The sequence below is a fragment of the Symsagittifera roscoffensis genome, chromosome 1, assembly GCF_963678635.1.
Source record: "Symsagittifera roscoffensis chromosome 1, txSymRosc1.1, whole genome shotgun sequence".
NCBI classification, from domain to species: Eukaryota; Metazoa; Xenacoelomorpha; order Acoela; family Convolutidae; genus Symsagittifera; species Symsagittifera roscoffensis.
The window spans coordinates 50,974,054-50,994,547 of NC_087062.1; the positions used below are offsets into that span (position 1 = coordinate 50,974,054).

Consider the following 20,494-nt stretch of genomic DNA (forward strand, 5'->3'; position numbering starts at 1 on the left):
TCCATGGGATTGCCTGATCAAGCTCAGAACGTGACGATATTAGTGGTCAGCGCCATGCTGGCCATGCAAACTCCAGATCAACTGAGAAGAGTGATTATCAGTTAGACACTGGATTTGTTCAAGAATACCTGCAGTGTTCTGAGGATACCGAAAACGATACAAAGAATTTGGTCAAAACAAAGATTGATGCCTTGGTTCCGTGCGGTATGGCCAGCATGGGTGTATGAATGCGCGTAGCGTCATATTTCCTGAAACACGGAAGCATATTAATCTTTCAGCTAGTTGTAGGACCCGGAGCCTATAAGAGAGAATTCCTAACGCATAAGAACGCCGTGACTACAGCTGTGAAATGGGTGACTGGGATGTCTTGTACCACGGAAAACGAGAAAAATAGGTCTTACAAGCTGTCCTGGAACGGAATGTGAGCCTATGATTGCTCAATAGCTTCTGTGCGACTCGAGAACAGAAGGTGAACGTGGATCTACTGCCTGTTGTAAGCAGAGGGTGCTAGAACAGGAAAGCTGGGGCACGGCCCGCAATTCTGTTGATCTGCTGCAGAAAGCCCTAGAAGACAGCGAGATTGGTGATCAAGAACAAAATGCGATGGAGTAGAAACTGAAGAAGAGACACGGAGTGGAAATGGAGAGAGATGAAAAATTTAATTTTCGTAGTGTGTTCAAACTTGGACTAATCAACCAAGATTGATTATTAGGACTTTTAAATTTTTTGTGTCGATGATGTTTGGTCAGTCCAGACTTTGTTATTTTTAGAAATTGTTGTTACAATTGTTCAATTGCAAAGAAAATTTTAGTTGATGTAATTTTATGTATGCCTGAGGTGAGTATAATTACCTATTTAAACTTGACTGAAAATTTCAACCTTTATGGCCAACATTTTCGCTTTGTGGCGACCTGGTTGGGTTTGGGTGCGCTCGCTCGAGGAGGGTGAGTACCTCATTACCTTTCCAAGCCGCAAAGTTTCTTAATTTTAATATTGAGAGCAACATCATATATGAACGATTAAACTTTGCGAGTGGAGCTAAGTAATTTTAACGAGTGCGTGACCGTGCCACGTCCCAAACCTTTTTGAATCAGCAAAAACAAGAAGAAAGTTCATGGTGAAATGACGTAAAAAGTCAGAAAAAAAACTTACTAAGGACACTCCTAATTGTGTGAAATTTATGAAAATGTTTTGACACGCAGCGAGTTGAGGTGACGTAGATAAATTTCAGTTTCTAAAGCGATTTGTAAGTTGATTATTGAAAAATGGATCCCCACTTGAAGATAACCCGGAGTTATGCGTTCAATCCTTTACAACCCATCCAAAAAGTCGCTTCTTTCAACCTTCGCCTTTTGGCTAGTTCTATCGTATTGTTTTCTCCCTTTCTTTGAGTAAAAAAGAACTGTTTCGAATGTGCAAGAATCTAAAAGTAGCTCTGTGGTTAATTTGGATATTTTAGAAAATTTTAAAAAATCTGAATCTTGTTACTCTCATTATCTTGTTTGTATAAGGCATCTTTATTCAGGTCTTTTTCAGTGTTTTAGACATACAAGATCGTTGAGCCTTTGTTTATTCTATCGTTGAAATACCACTATCCTCGTCATTCGGGTTCGTTTACGATCACATACAAAAGTTTTTTAAATTCATCGTTCATCGAGTCGATCAATGACAGGCACTCCCTTACTGAGTATATCAACGGCAGAGCTTCCCGACGGAATCTCACGGCAGAACCTAACGATTGCTGGTCTACTTTGAAGAAGCGGCTTCCTCGCGATCAGAAGAGTTTTCTTATGATATCCCTCCCTTCCAGATTCGTAAAATTAGAATGGTTACGGGCTGGAAGGCTGTCTGCCATTCCCCCTGATTGGCACAGTTGAACCCGCCGACGCACGAGAAAAAGAACACTAAAGGCGTTAGCGTCAGATTGGCAATGAAAAGGAGGGTCGGAACATTCTAGAATTTTTCAATTTTAAATTTTCGATTCGAACCAAATCATTTCTGAGAAATACAGAAAGTGGTCATATTTGGCAGAAAACAGACGAAAAAAAAAACAACCGAAATAACAAGTGAGAAACAGTCAAGAAACACGGAAGAAAAAAAACGAAGTCTCTTATCGCGACGATAACGCACAATAAGACACATAGTGGAAGCCGGTAAGAAGAAAGGAGACTTCATTGAGATCAGTATCCTCCCGTGCCACGAAGTTGGAGAAATAAAAACGTTATTTCTGGAAGAGCACGGAATCGAAGGCCCGGTGTCCAGAGACTGTTGTATGTTGAGAGACTGTAATAAACTGATTTTTAGCTGCTTTAATGTCCTAAACGGTTGAATTAACCCCACTATTTTTTTTTAATTCAGAGTGGCTAGAAAGAGGAAATAGTCAATCCATCTCCAACGGATTTAGTATATAAATGTCACTAAAATATAGTAAAGTAGGATTTTCGAGCCGTGTTTTTAATGATAGTCTTGTAGTCTGGGGATCCGAGACCCAGCAATGTGATTATTTTCGCATGCAGGCGAAAGCTGATCAAAGTTGTTTGACTGATGGCCTAAAAACTGTAACCTTTTTACTTAGCCCTAAACAGACCAGAAAACTGACTGGCTAGGTCTAGACGGTGAAAAAGTAGTAGAATTAAGCCAGCTGACGCATGACAGTCGTCACTAGGTGCTTTGTCTACGCTCCGTCACTGTGTAATGTTTGGGCGAATGTTACACTCGCCCAAACGAATGTTACACTCGATTAACGATAAAGTTGATCCATTCAAATTTTTAAAAATAAACCCAATGCTTCTTTTTAACCTTCAATTTTTGGCTATTTTATCAACAGCGCCCTTCTTTTATCGTGTACTCCGTTTCTTTGATGAAAAAGTTCCGCTCCACTCTAGTTCTAATGGCACAATTATGATGTGTATATGATCTGTGGATAACCGCAGCATAAAATCTCAAAAACACTAAGAGTCAGATGATCTTTTTAATTAAAGGGTAGCACAAATCTAACCGGATAAAATTAAAAAGCGTGACATACAGAATAGAGATCGGTCATACCCTACTATATTAGTATAAAACCCTTGGAGCCTAAATATCCATTTAATTGGTGGGGCGTATCTTTTTCGTTCGTGAGTTCACGGGTCGAGTCGTGGCTTTATGTCCAGACATAATAAGTCTGAATCGATCCGCGTGGGGACCAAAAACTCAAAGTCGTCAAGGTCAAAGCCTGCAAAGTCTAAGCTTAAGTCTGCAATGTCTGAAAAAAGGTCTAAAAGATCTGAAGATAAGTCTGCAAAGTCTGAACAAAATCTGCAAAGTCTGAACATTAGTCCGCAAAGTCTGAGCATAAGCCTGCAAAGTCTGAACATAAGTCTGCAAATCCTGAACATAAAGTCTGCAAAGTCTGAACATAAAGTCTGCCAAAAACTGTATCGATCCGCGTGCGCACCAAAAATTCTGAGTCGCCACGCAGGTTAAAGTCTGCAAAGTCCAAATATGAGTCAGCAAAGTTTGAACAAAAGTCTGTAAAGTCTAAAATAAGTCTGAAAAGTCTGATAATAGTCTGCAACGTCTGAATATAATTTTGCATAGTCTAAACATAAATCCTGCAAAATCTGATAAAAAAGTGTACAGAGTCTGACATAAGTTGCAAAGTCTGAACATAAGTCTGCAAAGTCTGACATAAGTCTGCAAAATCTGAATATAAACCTGCAAAGTCTGAACATAAATCAGCAAAATCTGCACATAAGTCTGCAAGGTCTGAACATAAAGTCTGCAAAGTCTGAACATAAAGTCTACAAAGTCTGAATCCGTCCGCGTGGGGACCAAAACCAGATCGGCACGCAGGTCAAAGTCTGCAAATTCTAGACATCAGTCAGCAAAGTCTGAAAATAAATCTGTTAAGTCTAAAGTCAATCTGCAAAGTCTGAAAATAGTCTGCATAGTCTGAACAAAAAGTATGCAAAGTCTGAATCCATCCGCGTGGAGACCGAAGTATTATAGTGGTGACTCAGGTCAAGTCTGCAAAAAGCCGAAATAAAGTCTTACACTAATTCGAAACAGCCAAAAACAAAGTCGAACGCACAGTCGAAACATAGTCGAACACTAAGTCGAAACATAGTAGTCCAAACGGTCTGAAACCAGATTACTTCGGTTCACACGAACTGAAACCGGATTTCTTCAAACCACATGGTCTTAAAACGGTTTCACTTGGTCCACACGGTCTGAAAATAGTGTTTTCTGGTCCACGCGATCTGAACATACAATATTATGGTCCAAAAGTCTGAACATGCTAAATTCTGGTTCACAAGGTCTGAACATAAAACCACCACCTCGACTCGGGTTTTTATGTGAAGTGAGCTTCGAAAGCGAGCGAGTTTGTTTTACAAGCCACAAAATTTGAATGTTTCAGGTGGACTCTCTGAACAGCAAGCTTTCCAACATAGAAAACAAGCTGAACCAGCTGGGCATGTCGCTGGATGCGACGCAGACAGACCACAGTTCTAAGATACGGGCGGTGGAGGGGGACTCGGGAAGTGCGATTGCGCGAATGGACAGCAAGTATGCGGGCTTAGTCGAGGACCTGAGGAGTTCAGTGTTGGCTACGCGCAACTGGAGCGAGACAGAGCGGGGCAAGCTAGAGAACCAATTTCTGGCCTATATGGAGTCTCACAAACAGTACTACGAAAACAGACTAGTCAAAATTGAAAGGTACCACTATTACTTCTAGCGCTGGCATGACAAAGTTATGTGGGTAGTTGATGAAAAAGTGCTTCTGAAAGAAACGCACCTATATTTGAAAAAAGAACCAAAGCCGCAATTACCATTGATAAGTTTTCCTATTCTGGGAAGAAAAAAAATGGCTAGAAAAAATTCTATTTCAGTTAAATCAATATGCTATTTTTGCTGTGCTGAAAGACGGTACAGTTTATATGAAGCTCGCTGAATTTTTTTTACGAGAAGAATGTAATAGTTAGAGTGTGGAGATTTAGAAATTCGGTCGCTGCTCGAACCTTAATCTAGTGTAGAAACTTGAAAATTTTTTTTAGACTAGCACGCTTGTAGCAAGTAAAAACATGGACATCTTCTCAGTTGAAAATTAGAATGGTTACCTATCCGTAACTATTACTCGTCCTCGTTTTTTCAGAATATTCCAGACTAAAGGAAACATTAGTAGTTTTTCCTTTAAAACTTTGGTAATTGATTAAAGAATCGCGAGAGGGAAAGAAATGTCTTTTTTTTGCATTTACATTCCTTTATGGACCCGTCCTTGCTAAGAGCTTAGAACTTTGTGGGTTTAGTCGAGCTATGTTCAAAAAGTATTAAAAGTATTTTTGGTTTTTGATGTAAATATCAAAAAAGTCTAAAATTTTCTGATTATTGGTTTGCCAACGATGGATAAGGAGTGAAAACGGTGATTCATTTAAATTTTAAGAGACTAAGTGAAGTTCAAGTGATCATTGAATTTCAGCAGTCATTCTGACAGTTTTCGTAAACTAATAAACTAAACTGAAAAAACTACACAACGAATAAAAGTTAATGTTGGGATCGGGTTTTTTTAGACGCTTTGGAAAAACTTTTCATTTTTTTCAAAAACTTCGTTTTTCTCTGAAACTGCTCTTTCAGCCTGCTTCTTCATCTTTCTTACCTTACCCCACTTTCTGAGGGGGTGGGGGGAGCTTTTGATCCATATTATTGGTTATTTTACTTTTTCTCGAAAACTGCCATCCCAAAATAGTATCAACCGAAAAAATGGACGGGTTGTGGGTGGCTCCCCTGCAGAAAAAATACGCCGAAATATCTTCACAGAAAAAGCTATGACCCTCGGAAAAGTCAAATTTGCTACTCAAAAACTATCCTCTTAAACCTGAGGTTTTGGTTTCAATGAGTAGAACGGGTTGTAAGAAGCTCCGCTGCATAAATGCTTGCGTCTAAATTCTTCTACTTAAAACTGTATGAACCTCCGAAAAGTCAAATTGGCAATTTTGTGACAGTTTTTGGAAGGTTTTATTTTTTTTTCGAAAAAATATCCTCCCAAATCTGAGGTTTTAGTTTCAATCGAAAGGACGTGAGCTGGGGAGCTCCGCTGCAGAAAAATTTTTGCTCAAAATTTTTATACAAAAAGTTTTCAACTCGGAAAAGTCAAAACGGCACGACCTTAAACTCCGAAAACTTTTAAACTCTGGTAACATGATATCTTTCTTATTTGCTCGAGCTTTTATCCATTGGATGACCCAATTTTTTTTATTTAGTTAGTGATTTAGTTAGTTTGCCTTAATTGTATAAATGCTACATAACCCCAGTTGTACATATCATCTTGTACATTCAGTGTTGATATCTGTGTAAACCTGTAAGTAGCCTGTATATATTACCATATAATCACCTCCATTGTAATTTGTACTCTCTGTAAATGTCCATTGGTGCTAAACGCGGTTACTTTTTGTTTCAACTTTGGCCCTGGTGGAGCGAGGGGAGATGGAGTATATGCGTGATATTGGCTACATCGACGAGCGGATAGAAAATTTTTTTAGACTAGCACGCTTGTAGCAAGTAAAAACATGGACATCTTCTCAGTTGAAAATTAGAATGGTTACCTATCCGTAACTATTACTCGTCCTCGTTTTTTCAGAATTTTTTTTAGTTGCTCTTTTTAGACTACAGTCAGTTTTAATTCACACATTACTTTTTACTCTCTTTTAATCTTAGTTAGATACAATTGTTACCAGTGGTAAACATACTTTTTTATAATGGCGCAGTCAACAACTGATTTGAACCTGCGGGGAATACCCGCCTTTTGGCCGAACCACACAGTAGAACCTCCAACCCAAAGGAACAACTGGGTAGACCAATTCCATTTGGCTATCATTGCGAAGGAAAACTTAGACATAGACAACCTCAAAGAACCAGTGGAAGGGGAGACGACGTTACCGATCCTAGAAGGCGCCCAGGAGTCAGAAACTGACCAACAGAGGAAAGCCAGGGAGGCCAGGAACAAAGAAGTAATGCGAGTCTACGAACACGCTGAAGAGAAAAGAGTAGCAGAAGAAAAACGCACATTCGGAGGAATGAGGAGATATGAGGCCGACAAAAAAATTAAGGTCAATCCTATACTTGGCCTTAGGAGTGGAAGGCAAAATGGTTTTCGCCCAGAAACATCCAAGGGTAAAAGTCCTAGGAATCTCATTCAAGGAATTTTACGAACTGCTAGAATCGGCTTTTATCAAACCAACCAATAGAACGTTTGAGCGATATAAATTATTGAGCAGGAAACAAAAGGATAGAGAATCATATGAACAATTTTGGGGCGCGTTATCAGATTTAGCCAGATCATGTGAAATTGGAATCAATGCAGAACAGGAGTGGATCAGAGACGTAATTATTTTTAACATGAAAAATTGCGACTTACAACGTAGACTACTTTCGGACACTCTCAATCCATTGGATGCACTGAACCAAGCAATCATCGACGAAAAAGGCTACTATAACCACCTCAAATTAACCATATGACTAGGCCTTTCAACACGACAGGAAGTAGCAGGAGAGTGTATAAAAATTTCAACAATGTAAAAAAAGAAACCAAGCTTGAACATAGAAAGATCAAATACTTGTATGAAATGCGGGAATGCTTTTACCAAGGTTCATCTGAATGTGTGTCCGGCGAAAGAAATTGTGTGTAATAATTGTAAATATAAAAGACACTTTGGAAGACTTTGTAAATCGAAAGGAAGAAAACCCGCTGTAAATATTGTAGATGAATCTGTAAATAGTCAGAATTGTTCATATTCCCCAGAAGACCTTCAGGCAAGAAGCGAAGAGAATTTTTGCGGAGTGATTAACGCGTGGACCGAAGAGGGGACAAGCGACAACGACGACTATTTCGTTCTTAACATCAGAACAATCTACGATACCAATGGCTTGGAAACCAAGAAATTAGTCAACATCGGATTGGGAGACAATTCGATAGTCAATTTGAACATTCCAGTGGATTCGGCAAGCCCAGTGAGCTTCCTGAAGCACAATGTCCTACACGAATTGAAAACGAGAAATCAACAATTGAAGATACACCCAGTAGAGAAGAAAATTAGGGAACTATACTGCGAATTCACAAACGACACAATCAACATCATTGGGAAAGTGGTAGTGAGATTACAATCCAATGGATGGATCGCGGACGAACTGTTAATTTACATAGTGATTCAGATCAGCCAAGAAGTACCGTATAGAGTCAAACGAACACTCAGACAATTATCACTATCCCAACGGGCACAAGCGATGACCCAATTCGAGTGGACAGCTCTCCGGAGAAGACAGTGGAGACACCAAAAACTCCGATATCTATCAAACACCGCGCAAAAAGGAACCCAGGTCCCCCTAAAATTTAGGGAGACAGGCGTTTTATTGATCAACAGTTCAGTAGACTCCGAAGACGAACCTTTAATTACGTTCTCCAGCGCAAAGAGTACACGATCTAAACTGACTTACTGTACGGCGTCCCCTTCGGATTATCTGACACCATTTGAAGATATACCGCGCCACACAACACTGGTAACGGAAACCACACAAGGCCTCTTTTCAACACCCTCCTCTCGAACAACAAAGGCCGCATGTGTAGCATCTCGATTGGTAGAAGTTAGTAGTAATACTCAGGATGATGACGGCAGCGACATATCTTCGGGAATTGACGCTGATGTAAGAAGGGAGGCCGATTACTTTCATGATAGATATAACGGCACGACCTTAAACTCCGAAAACTTTTAAACTCTGGTAACGTAATATCTTTCTTATTTGCTCGAGCTTTTATCCATTGGATGATCCAATTTTTTTTATTTAGTTAGTGATTTAGTTAGTTTGCCTTAATTGTATAAATGCTACATAACCCCAGTTGTACACATCATCTTGTACATTCAGTGTTGATATCTGTGTAAACCTGTAAGTAGCCTGTATATATTACCATATAATCACCTCCATTGTAATTTGTACTCTCTGTAAATGTCCATTGGTGCTAAACGCGGTTACTTTTTGTTTCAACTTTGGTTCTGGTGGAGCGAGGGGAGATGGAGTATATGCGTGATATTGGCTACATCGACGAGCGGGCAGATATTAATTTTTGTGCAGTGGGGAATGTTGTGATTTAGTAATTTAGTATGTTATAATCTTGACCTCTATTATCTAATCAAGTACCAGTTAATGTTCACTCTACGAAGTCCAGTGGACTTCGAAACACTAGTTGCTCTTTTTAGACTACAGTCAGTTTTAATTCACACATTACTTTTTACTCTCTTTTAATCTTAGTTAGATACAATAGTTACCAGTGGTAAACATACATTTTTATTACAACATTTTTAGCATCTTTCAACCTAACAAATTTTTGTAATCACTTCAACTTTTAACAAAACTGAAGTAAAAGATGAAAGTTACAGATTTTGAGGCATCAGTACAAAGAATTCGTAAATTAACAAACAGGTATTTCCAGATTTAGCTGGCCTCGAATTTGTGTTTGATAAAAACAGGTATTATAAAAAATTATTGCATAAGCAGTTACGCCCCTGCATGAGTGGTTACGTCCAATTTTTTTTTCACAAAAAGTTAAGATCCTCGGAAAAATTTAACCTTAATTTTTGAGTTTTTTTTTTGATTTTCTCAAATACTACCTTCCCTATTCTGAGATGTTAATTTTCTTGTGTAGAATGGGTTATGAAAAGCATCCAAGAGATTAGGCGCAAAAAATCTTGAACAACAAAATATGACCCTCGGAAAATTTTCGATTTTGTTATCGTTTCTTGTATATTTTTTTAACTTTTTTTTAGAAGCAACCCTCGCGAATCAAAAATTTTGTTTTTAACAGGGTCAGACCGCGTTATGGTAGGCTCCGCTGGATGAGTAGTTACGCTCAAATATTCTTACGTTATGACTCAGTTTGACTTCTCGAAATCAACCCAACCTGATACCAAGGCTTTATTCAGAGCAACAGGCGAGAAACCTCCATGCATAAGATGCTACGCCTTGAAGTTTGAACAAAAAATACTTTCTGAGAAAACGCAACATCACAGCCTTCGAAAGAATGTGTGGGGGGATTTTTTCATCCAAACTTTTGTCTTAAATGATTTTTCCCGAAAAATACCATCGAAAATCTGAAATTTTTGTTTCAATCGAATAACGGGTTGTAGGTAGCTCTCCTGCTTACGTCTAAGTTTTTCTACACAAAAACCTATGACCCTACGAAATGTTACATTTTCGATTTTGTGAAAGTTTTTTTAAAAAAATTTGTTTTTTTTCAAAAATTATCTTCCCAAATATGAGATTTTAGTTTCAATCGAAGGGACGTGAAGTGGGGAGCTCCGCTGCAGAAGAAATTACGCTCAAAATTTGTTACAAAAAAAATTGACCTCGGAAAAACCAAAACTTCATTTTTTCGACCGTTTTTTCAAACTTTTCGAATTTCTCGACAACTCACCCAAATCTAGTGAGCAACGTTTTTAACATCTTTCAACCTAACAAAATCTTGTAATAACTTCTATATTTAAGAAAACTAAAGTAAAAGGCTAAAGTAAAAATGATCAAACAAGTTTTCCTAGATTTAGCTGGCCGCTAGTTCCTGTTTGATAAAAACCCGCTATCAGAAAAAAATGTTTGGATCGGGTTTTCATTATTTTTCTTGAAAAACGATCTGAATTTTTTTTTCTTTTTTCCAAAACTTTAAATTTTCTAAAAATCAACTTTATCGTTTTTCAAAAAAAACTATCACCACGGGGAAGTCCGCCCACTCCACAGTGTGCCTGCGTAATTTTTCATTCGCTTTATCTTACCCCCATTTTTACAGCGTTCAAAAAAGCAGGTGGGGGAATTTTTGACCCGTATTTTTATGTTCAAAAATTTTCTCCCAAATCCAAGACTTTGGTTTCACTGGGTAAAACGGGTTGTGGGAAACTTCCCTGCATAAACGGTTACGCCCAAATTTTGTACACAAAAAGTTAAGATCCTCGGAAAAATTAAACTTCTTCTTTGATTTTTTTTTTCGATTTTTCTCAAATACTACCCTACTGATTCTGAGATATTGATTTTGTTGTTTAGAACGGGTTATGAGAAGCTCCCCAAGAGTTTACGCGCAAAAAAATCTTGAACAACAAATTATGATCTTCCGAAAACTCAAATTTTCGATTTTGCGATCGTTTTTTGAATTTTTTGACTTTTATGGAAACAATACTCTCAAATCAAAGGTTTTGGTTTCAACGGTGTAGATTGCGTTACGGAAAGCTCCCCTGCATAAGTAGTTACGCCCAAGTTTTCTTACGCAAAATTTCGACTCTAGTAAAGTCAATGTTTTTGTTTTTACTCCAATTTTTGAAACATTTTGACTTCTCAAAAACAACTCAATCTGATACCAAGGGTTTAATCAGAGCAACAGGATGTGAGAAACCTTCCTGCATAAGTTGCTTTGCCTTAAAATTTGAACACAAAATATATTCTGGGAAAACTTCAACATCACAAAAATTTTCACACACTTTTAATAGAGCAGCAACTAAGGTTTTGGGATAAGCCCAATTTTTAAATGTTTGAAAATACCTACTTCAATCCGCATCAGTACAGCAAACTCAAAAAATATCATAGACTAACCCCAGCTTTAGCTGGACCTCTAGTGTGATTTAAATTATGTGAGTTTTAAAAATTCGGCTCACTTGAACTTCGTAATAACAATTGGTACTAAAGACCAATTGGGGTTACTACAGTTTTTTTCCAACTAAGGTCTAGTTTTTTTTCCAACTAAGGTTTTGGGATAAGCCCAATTTTTAAATGTTTGAAAATACCTACTTCAATCCGCATCAGTACAGCAAACTCAAAAAATATCATAGAGTAACCCCAGCTTTAGCTGGACCTCTAGTGTGATTTAAATTATGTGAGTTTTAAAAATTCGGCTCATTTGAACTTCGTAAAAACAATTGGTACTAAAAACTAAAGCTACTTTCATACTAAGTTGAGAGCCAAGTAAAAGCTTTTTCGGTTTCTTTAGTTTCAAAGACAACTGCTGCATAAATTTGATAAATCCTCAAAATACCAACAAGATTAACTTCAGGGTCTTGAACAATTTATTCATAATAAGTTGGGGACCGGCCTCTTAGCACATGTGTCGATTCGCGGCTCTAGTACAACAAGGCGACGGGAGTTCAAGCCGAGGGAACTTGGAGCCGAAACTTAAAACTTACAAGTACCTCAAAACGCTTTTTTACATCTGTATTTTTTTACAGACACTTCAACAATTTTTAGCATTCCTAGACATCAATTATAAACTCAAACTTCTTGAAAAAGCCTTGTTGTTAGAGACAGCTCAGTAGGTTGAGACATTCTTCAAAACATTCGTCAGTTTTATCAGAAGTAGATGTTGGAACTAAAGTGGGGGGGGGGGGGGTCCCTGCAGACCCCCAAGTATTAAGATAGGGAATATAGCATCCGGTCTCCAAGCTATGTATTAAGATAGGGAATAGAACCTACAATGTATCAAGATAGGGAATAGACTTGGTATGGTTTCATGGTTTGTGTGATTGTAAGAGAATGGTAAGAAAATTGGTATTTTTTGGTTTTGTGTGGAAATGTCTAGTTTTTTTGCAAAAATTTTGGCGCGCGTTATCTAATTGTTAAATATTACTAATTAATTACGGAATCAAGGTCTTGTAATTAGTTTTATGGTTCATGGTAAGTTATTGGTAAGAATTTTCGGGCAAAAATTAGGAAATTTTTAAAACACGATAAAGTTTGGTGTATTTCAACCTATTAATTAATTTTTTAGATAAAATTATTTTTTGAAACAGTGCTCTATCTACCTGAAACTATGCTGAAACCTAGTGAAACTTCAAAAAAAAATTAGTTTTTTGAGGAAACAAAATTGAATGACAAAAAAAATATATAAATCACTGCATCGTATTTGAAATATACCCCCAATTTATAATAAAAAACCAACAAAATACTGCATCGTACAAAACTTTAATACGTTGCATCACTTCTTAGTATTTTAATACATTGCATCAGTTCTTATAAGTTCAATGGATTTGTTTGAATTCGATCATCTTGAACTTGTCTTGTTTGGATAAAGTAACTAAGTATTTTCTTTATTTGATTACATGTGGCCACCATATGGTTTACGGTTCTGAATCCTCTATTTGTAGATGTAAGGTTGATCGCTTCATCCAGCACTTTCCTGTATTTTGATATAGGCCGGTCTCCAGAATCTTCTAGAACCCGTTAGTTGAAACCTTTGCTACTGAACTTAAATTTATCTGACTTGTTGTCGTAGCAGCAATATGTCTTGCTACACAAACAGAGCATATATGTGCAACTGAATTCTTCTTTGAAAAGTCCCGGTTCCCGTTTATCATGCTTTTTATGGATACTGCAACACGTTCGAGGGAAGAAATTAGTTTTTGCATCCGCGTTGAATGAGTCTCAGCAGTCATTTTCTCTCATTTTTCCCACCTAGCTCTCTTATCTGGCTGGATACAGTCCTTTAAAGTTTCTTCTTCAAGAGCTAAGTAAAGCGAGTCTGTGTCGTCTCTAACTCTTCAAACTTGTTTATATCACAGTACATGTCAAAGAAATTATAGTAGAGCTACAACATTCTCAGTTTTGCATACTGCAGTATGAAAATTCCAACAATGATTGGTTCTCTATGTTCAATGGTTGATTTCATCAATTCGGCCTCATATAAGTCTTTCTTGTGTTCAGTCATTTAAACAGTGGTTCATTGATTGCCTTATGAGCTTTTCATCGTTCAGATATTTTGTGATTGTGTGTCTGGATCTATCCATGATCTGATAACCAAAAAAAAACTTGAAGAGAGGGGTCATAAATGTTCCATTTTCTAAATTGAAACTAGATATCAGCATTCTCTGAGGATGGTATGGATTCATTGTCATCTGTAGTTATTCTGAGGCATTTGGTATTTGAGAAAATTTTGTCAGTTGTGTTTTTGTTATTTCATGTTGTTGTAAATAATATGGAAGGGGGATCCCATTTTGCATTTGAATTGGCTGACAACTGGGTATTTTTATAGGGTTTTGTGATTGAAAAAAATTGCTATATGACGTTGGGTTATGTCTTGTTTGTCGTGTTTGTTCGTTTCGTGTATATGGTTCGGAAAGATCTAGTTGATAAATAGGATCTGGTTGATCAATGTTCCAATTGTTGTCTTGCTGATTTGTATTGAATCGTTGTTGATTTTGATTATAGTATTCTTCTTCTTCTGAGTAATGTGGTTCATTCCTTTTATGGTGTTTATTTTTCATGATTTTATTTCGCTGGAAAAATGGATAATTTTTGCTACGGTCCAGTGTAGCTCGTGGTTGATCGTTAAGAAACTCTGGGTGAGAAGCTTGCTATGGTACGTTTTGATTATAATTTTGTGCTTGTGATTGGTTATGACTGTTCATATAGGGGATTTTGTTTCTTTTGTATTTTGCAAAAAAAAATGTAGTTATAATCCGAGAGTTTGTTTTTTTGATGTCTTTTGTTTATTTGTTTACCTTGATGTCGTTTCTGATTTAACTGTTCGATAGTCCATATTTGAGTATATTAGAACAAATTAAGGTTTTACCGTGGACTGTATTGTTGTTTAGGGAAACGCTGCAATTTTTTTTTTTTCTTGGAGTTGTAATTGTAGCATGAATGAGGGAAATGCTTTGTTGCGTTGTTTCTGGCATTGTTTCGACTATTTCTTGTTGTGCAAGATTTCTTTGTTTCATTTAAGTTTTCTTGTGTATTAATAAATGTAGAGTTTAAGCTATTATTTCCTGTTCTATCAGTGAAAAATTCATTATAATTTAAGGGTGTTGCATCAATAGTAAGTGCAATTATTCTAACGTAATCTTTATTGATGGATATTGTGGTAATTGCTTGACTTGTTATATCATTTGGTATATGAATAAAAAATGGTTGAGACCAATCAGGGTCCCAAACATAATCTGTTTCATCTGCCAATACAATTTCAGCGTCTGATTTTTGTGGTCGAAAACTTTTTCTTGATAGGCTATGAGATCAACCTTATGGACAAAATAATCAATTATAAACCATGCTAGTATCTTTTGTACATCGTATTTAATGTACTATGAGATTTCGTTACTTGTTAGCTTTTCACGGATTGTATCTAAACATTTTCAGAAATTACAAATTTCTTGTCTTACGGTTGTATGTTGGGATGTTTGAGTTGGTGACTCACTTTGTGTTTCTTTCAATTCTATTATGGATAGATAGCTTTGGATGATTGAAACTACATCGTTTCTGAATTTTGATTTTGCTCTTTGTGAATTTTGGTGTTGTATATTTTTCATGTAATCTGTAAAAAAATTCCGAGAACTCTATATCTATATCGTCTGTTTGTATTTGGTTTCTCTTGTGATTTGATTTTGATGATGCAGTTTCGATTGTAAATATACCATAGTAAGATGTTATTTTACATATATCTTTGAGATAGTGTTCAAGAATTTGTCGTTTTGTTCTTACTTCAGGAAATTCTTGTTTACAAGGGCTGTTTCCTTTTCCGAATAAATTTACAATTAAGTTGCGACAAAATTGTACTTGTCCTCGGGCGGGATCACTTTATGGTTTTATGAAAAATGGGAGTATCGAGTTATCATCAAAATTTTTGTTGTATTCGATCATGTTTCATATTTTAAGAGTGTTAGTGTGTAACATTCAGTGTGTCTTATTGGTTGATTCCGATGATATAGACGTATTGGTTTGTTGATATATGTTTTTGATATATGTTGATATATGCGTTTTCCTTTTATTATTGATGGTGTTGTAGCTTCTGAGTCGAATATTTGTATTTGTTCGTCTATCGGGTTATTTTCTTAATGAGTCTTTTAAATCTTGAAGTTCCTGTATTGTATTTGTGTCTGATTCTGAGACTGCGTTTCTTCGTTTTGAAAATCTTTATATAGTTTGTTTTTGTTTTGTTATGATTGTCTTTTTTTGTTTTTATCTTTTTGACCTTTTTTATTCTTTATTTGTCTGTGTGGTGTAATTACAATGTCGTATCTTTCGTTTTTAATTAAACAATTATGTAATACGATTGATTGTTTACTACCTAGATTATCTCGTGACATAAGGTCAAGGATTATGGATGCGGTATTCAGGGGTTAGAGTTTTTATTTTCCTAAACTGTTAGTCCTTACAATTTTTCTGTGGTTATCTTAACTTGGCGCATACATTGTAGTAGTTGATGGGTTGGAGAGAGAGTGTATCAATTCGAGAGATTGAATTTATACTTGCTCGGGAATAATAATCGTTTTAATCTATGAGTTACCTACTAAATTTTACCTAGGGGTTGTGCTTTGTGATCGAGGGTTGGAGAATAGTAAATCAATCTACAAGGTTTAGGTATAATTAGAACACAAGTAGATCGTTGAATACTATTTTAAGACTCACTAATTTGCTTACTAAGGGTTTTAGCCTGGGTCATCTAAGAGGAAGGGATCAAGTGAAGGATGAGTAAACGAATTTCTTCACTGTTTAGCTTAATAGAAATGGTTAGTTTTTCAAAATGTTCTATTATTCCTGGGTCGTTTATAAGGGTTGGGTAGCGAATCGACGTTTGAGGTCATTAGACACTTTTAAAAGTATTGGCAGTGGAGAAAAAAAATTTCTGATTTGATCCAAGGAAAGCCTTGATGGTCAGTAAGAAAGTAAATTAAATTTAGATTTAATTGAAATTAAAGATCCGAGGGATTCCTTGATGATCTGTTTATAAAATGAAAGTGGGTTACTGAAAGTAAGGATAATCCTTGATAAATTTTATTTTAAAAGGTTTGTGTTAAGAAAAATTTAAAAGCTGAGGTTTTGATGAAATTAGTTTCATAAATTTTTTCTCTTATGTTTTCGTTGATGAATCTGGGATGAGGAAAATCAGTTAATTTATGAAACTAACAATGATTTTTGTACCAATATAATTTTATTGAAAAATTTGATTTACTGCAGATTTTTGGGAGGAACGACTTAAGATCTTTAAATAGTAATACTGTATAGATAGTAGGGCTAGCACCAGTAAGGTTGTTGAAGAATTTTTTCTTTAAATTATTTTCATGTCAGTAAATGAATATTTAAATTTACTGCACAAACTCTAAATACAAAACTTTGTTCCAGTTTCCGTCGTACCATCATGTAGCAGAGTGGTCCGATTCCTAATTGTCTTTCACGCCACGATCTTGGCCTTCTTTCAATACCTGGTAGCTCGTGTATTGTTTGAACATATGGCGAAAGTTTATTGGGACGTAGAGACATTTCGTTTAAATTATCTATTCCGTCTAGCATTTTTGCTATTTTGCAATTGTCTAATACTAAGATCTATTTTTTTTAAAATCTAAGTTAGTTAAGGCCTTATTCGAGACTTTTGGTCGCACCAGATGAGTTATGACCTATTAGTTATACTCATAGAGTAAATTCAGATAAGGCACACCGTCCTACAATCTTATTTTCGGCCAGATAGATTCGTGCAACTTCTTAGTCTAATACCGATCTTAGTCTTACTCTTAAATCTCCTAGTCACAAAAGATCTACTGTATACTGGTTTATGCGAGTTAGTTCTTGGAGTTTTTTCAGAAGGATAACAACTGTATTCAAAGTTTTACATAAATTGTTCTGGTGCTGAAAATTGTTCTGGTGCAAGTTGTTTCAGCACTTTTAAATAAGTGTCATGTTAGAGATGGACTATGATTGGTTTGTTATAAATATTTTACAGTGATAATCGTGAAAAATGAAATTGGTTCATAAATACTAGTTTAGAACTGGTTCCATTATACTAATAGATAGGAGCTGAATGTTTTCACGCATCCTTTTTCAAGCGGTAATACTCGATTATAAAATGACTTTAGTACCAGTCTTGCAAAAATTGAGAAAAAATTGATTTTAATCAATTATTATTGATTTTAATCTCTCGTTTTGAAACCAAATACCATTAATTTTACTTTATTATTATAACCGTTTAAAATTATCCATTTTTCTAATTTACTTGTTTTGCAGAAAAAAAATCCATTTAAATCGATTATAAATGTTCATAATCCCTTTTCTTTAACCATTTTGTCTTCGATGTTGCACCTGGATTGCATATAAATTTTATGCTTTTCGTAGACGTTGATTTATGTGAAAAATAGGAAAATTGTTTTAACAGGTTTCAAATCAATTCAAAAGCATAACATTCTGATTTATTTTTTAGTTTCCCCTTGATTATAGTTGTTTCATGATGTTTCATTTTTGTTACCACTGTGGTAAAGTGATATAATGCTGTAAGATCAATTGAAAATGATATAGTCTCAAGAGTTTAATTCAACCTGAAACTTTGTTTTCTTTCATGAACTACGGTTCGGTGAACCAGCTCTATAACCGTATTTTGGTACGCAGAGCTCAACAACTAACTAAAGTGTAACCAGCGATCAACACTTCATGACCTTGACATAACTTAATAACAATAAAAAAAAATACAGATACCGATATGCGCTCCAAGGTTAGTGTGCAGTAGGTGCTGTACCACAATCCCCTTGGAATAACTAAAATTTATATTTTATACATATAAAATTTAAAAAACTATGAGATTTAAGTTTACTCAGTTGAATTAGTTTTCAACGGCTTTGAGTTTTTCTTGAGGCAATCGTCACGCAGCATTCCATGTTTTCGTAATATCCATTGCCTCGCTTCCAAATTTCCGACGGAAGAGATGTTTTTCGAGCAATCCCAATTTCGTTTCTACCGGCTTGTTGGCATCCGCTTTGAATGTTGCTAGTTTGACTCTGTATGCCTCTAGCGCTGCTTTGTTAAGATCTGTCATATCTTGATCTGTCGCAATCAATTTAATAGAATGTTTAACAGGATTTCCGAAACGAATTGGGCCTTTGTTTTTCGTCTGTCTTCCGCTGCGTCTAACCGGTACTTCAGTCTCACTCGATTCATCTGAAAACCTGGAGGCGCATTGCTTCCTTCGTCGCCGCTCGTGTCCGCACTTTTCAGAATTGTTTCTGCCTCTTTTTCAACTCCCCTTGTCAAAACCTGATCTGCTAAAAGATTCCAGTCTTCAGTAACTAGGTCAGGGCTTTGGAACGTCTCCAATATCTTTTCTGCTGAACGATTTCGGGTGATTTCCTTCTTTTATCCTTCATTTTCTTTCTAGCAGTGGATTTACTTAAAGTACAGGCTTTTTCTGGAGATGACAATGTTTTCGTTTCTTCCTCGTCTGCCTGGTTTCTCCGGCGTGCTGTTGCTGCAGCTTTCTGTTTCCTAGCCTCTTGACACGTTGGCTTTTTATCTTTTTTCCCAGCACCTTTGGGTTCTGAGACCCCTGCGTTTCCCAGCACTGGACCGGCATTGTTGGGTTTAGCTCTCTTTACGTCCAAATTAAGGCCTCCCTTCACTTCTATTTCTTTGGATGTTACATTTTGTTGACTATCTTGGTAGAGTTCCACTGCATTTTCCAAGTTTGACCGTTTTTGTATATCAGGCATTTCTTCGGAGTCGCTGTTCTTTTTCCGTGACCCGCCTTCTTTTTTCTTTGATTTTGATTTCGGCTCATCTCCATGTGGGCTCCGTCTAGATTGATCCTTTTTGGGGCTTTTATCTCTCATATCACTAGTGTCGATTTTTGATTGAGCAATGTCACTCTTTCTATAAATTGCCCCCGCAGCTATTTTGACTGTGTGTGGAGTTTCTGATTATACTTTCTCCTTCTACGGGTTTGTTACCGCCTTTCCACTCTTTCTGCCTTCATCGTTTCTCAAAAGGTTATTCGAGTGTGGTTCCACCTCCTCGGGTTTATCCTCAATGAAACCGTATTCCCACGAATATAAGAGCTCCTTCCGTAATTCTGGGTTTCTTGTACTCAATTCGTCCACTATTCTTTTAAAATCGTTAGCCGACGTGTCTCTCCTGTTCGTGTTCCAACGTGCGTTCTCTTCTAATATTGTCCTCAGAGCTTTCGCTCGATCTCTGTCTTTAGCTGACTCTACTTCTGTCTTGAACATAGGACTGACTTCTCTACTGTTTTAGCCTTTTCTTACGATTTTGACGTTATTGCGTGACTGGTCAACCCGTCTTTTCAACTGTGATGCGGCGAGATCTGAACGCTCCAGGTGTTTCTTATCTAAATGATCAGAGGTTTTAATGTCTCTTTTAACTTGTCCCTTACTAGTTTGAATTCTGTTTTTGGAAAGTCGTCCAAATTGTGCTTCAAATGGAGAGCATTTATTTGCTTGCTCCACCTAAGATCTCGAATTATCGTGCTAAGAGCAAGTTTTATTGATGTGACATTTTCATCCAATAACATAACTCCCAGTCTTTGTTTGATTGTTTGAATGGTTCTCTCAACCAGGCCACATCCCCGGTGGTCCCCTACCGGACAGAATTTTTGTTCGATATTTTATTCAGTACAGAACTTTTCAATGTTTTGCTTTTAAATCCCGAGAACTGATCAGTTCTTATTGATTCAGGTATTCTGTGTGTATCAGTATAAGTACGCAGAAATTTCACCGATGACTTG

At 36.6% G+C, this 20,494-nt stretch overlaps 1 protein-coding gene across 1 annotated transcript in view; it reads left to right on the forward strand.

Moving 5' to 3' along the window:
• The window catches only part of LOC134838649 (protein FAM81A-like), a gene marked incomplete in the record, with an annotated part of 119,592 nt that overhangs the window by 92,283 nt on the left and 6,815 nt on the right, over positions 1 to 20,494 (forward strand). The window contains 1 exon segment of the mRNA XM_063854110.1: positions 4,400 to 4,698. Within this exon segment, the coding sequence (XP_063710180.1) occupies positions 4,400 to 4,698 (299 nt within the window).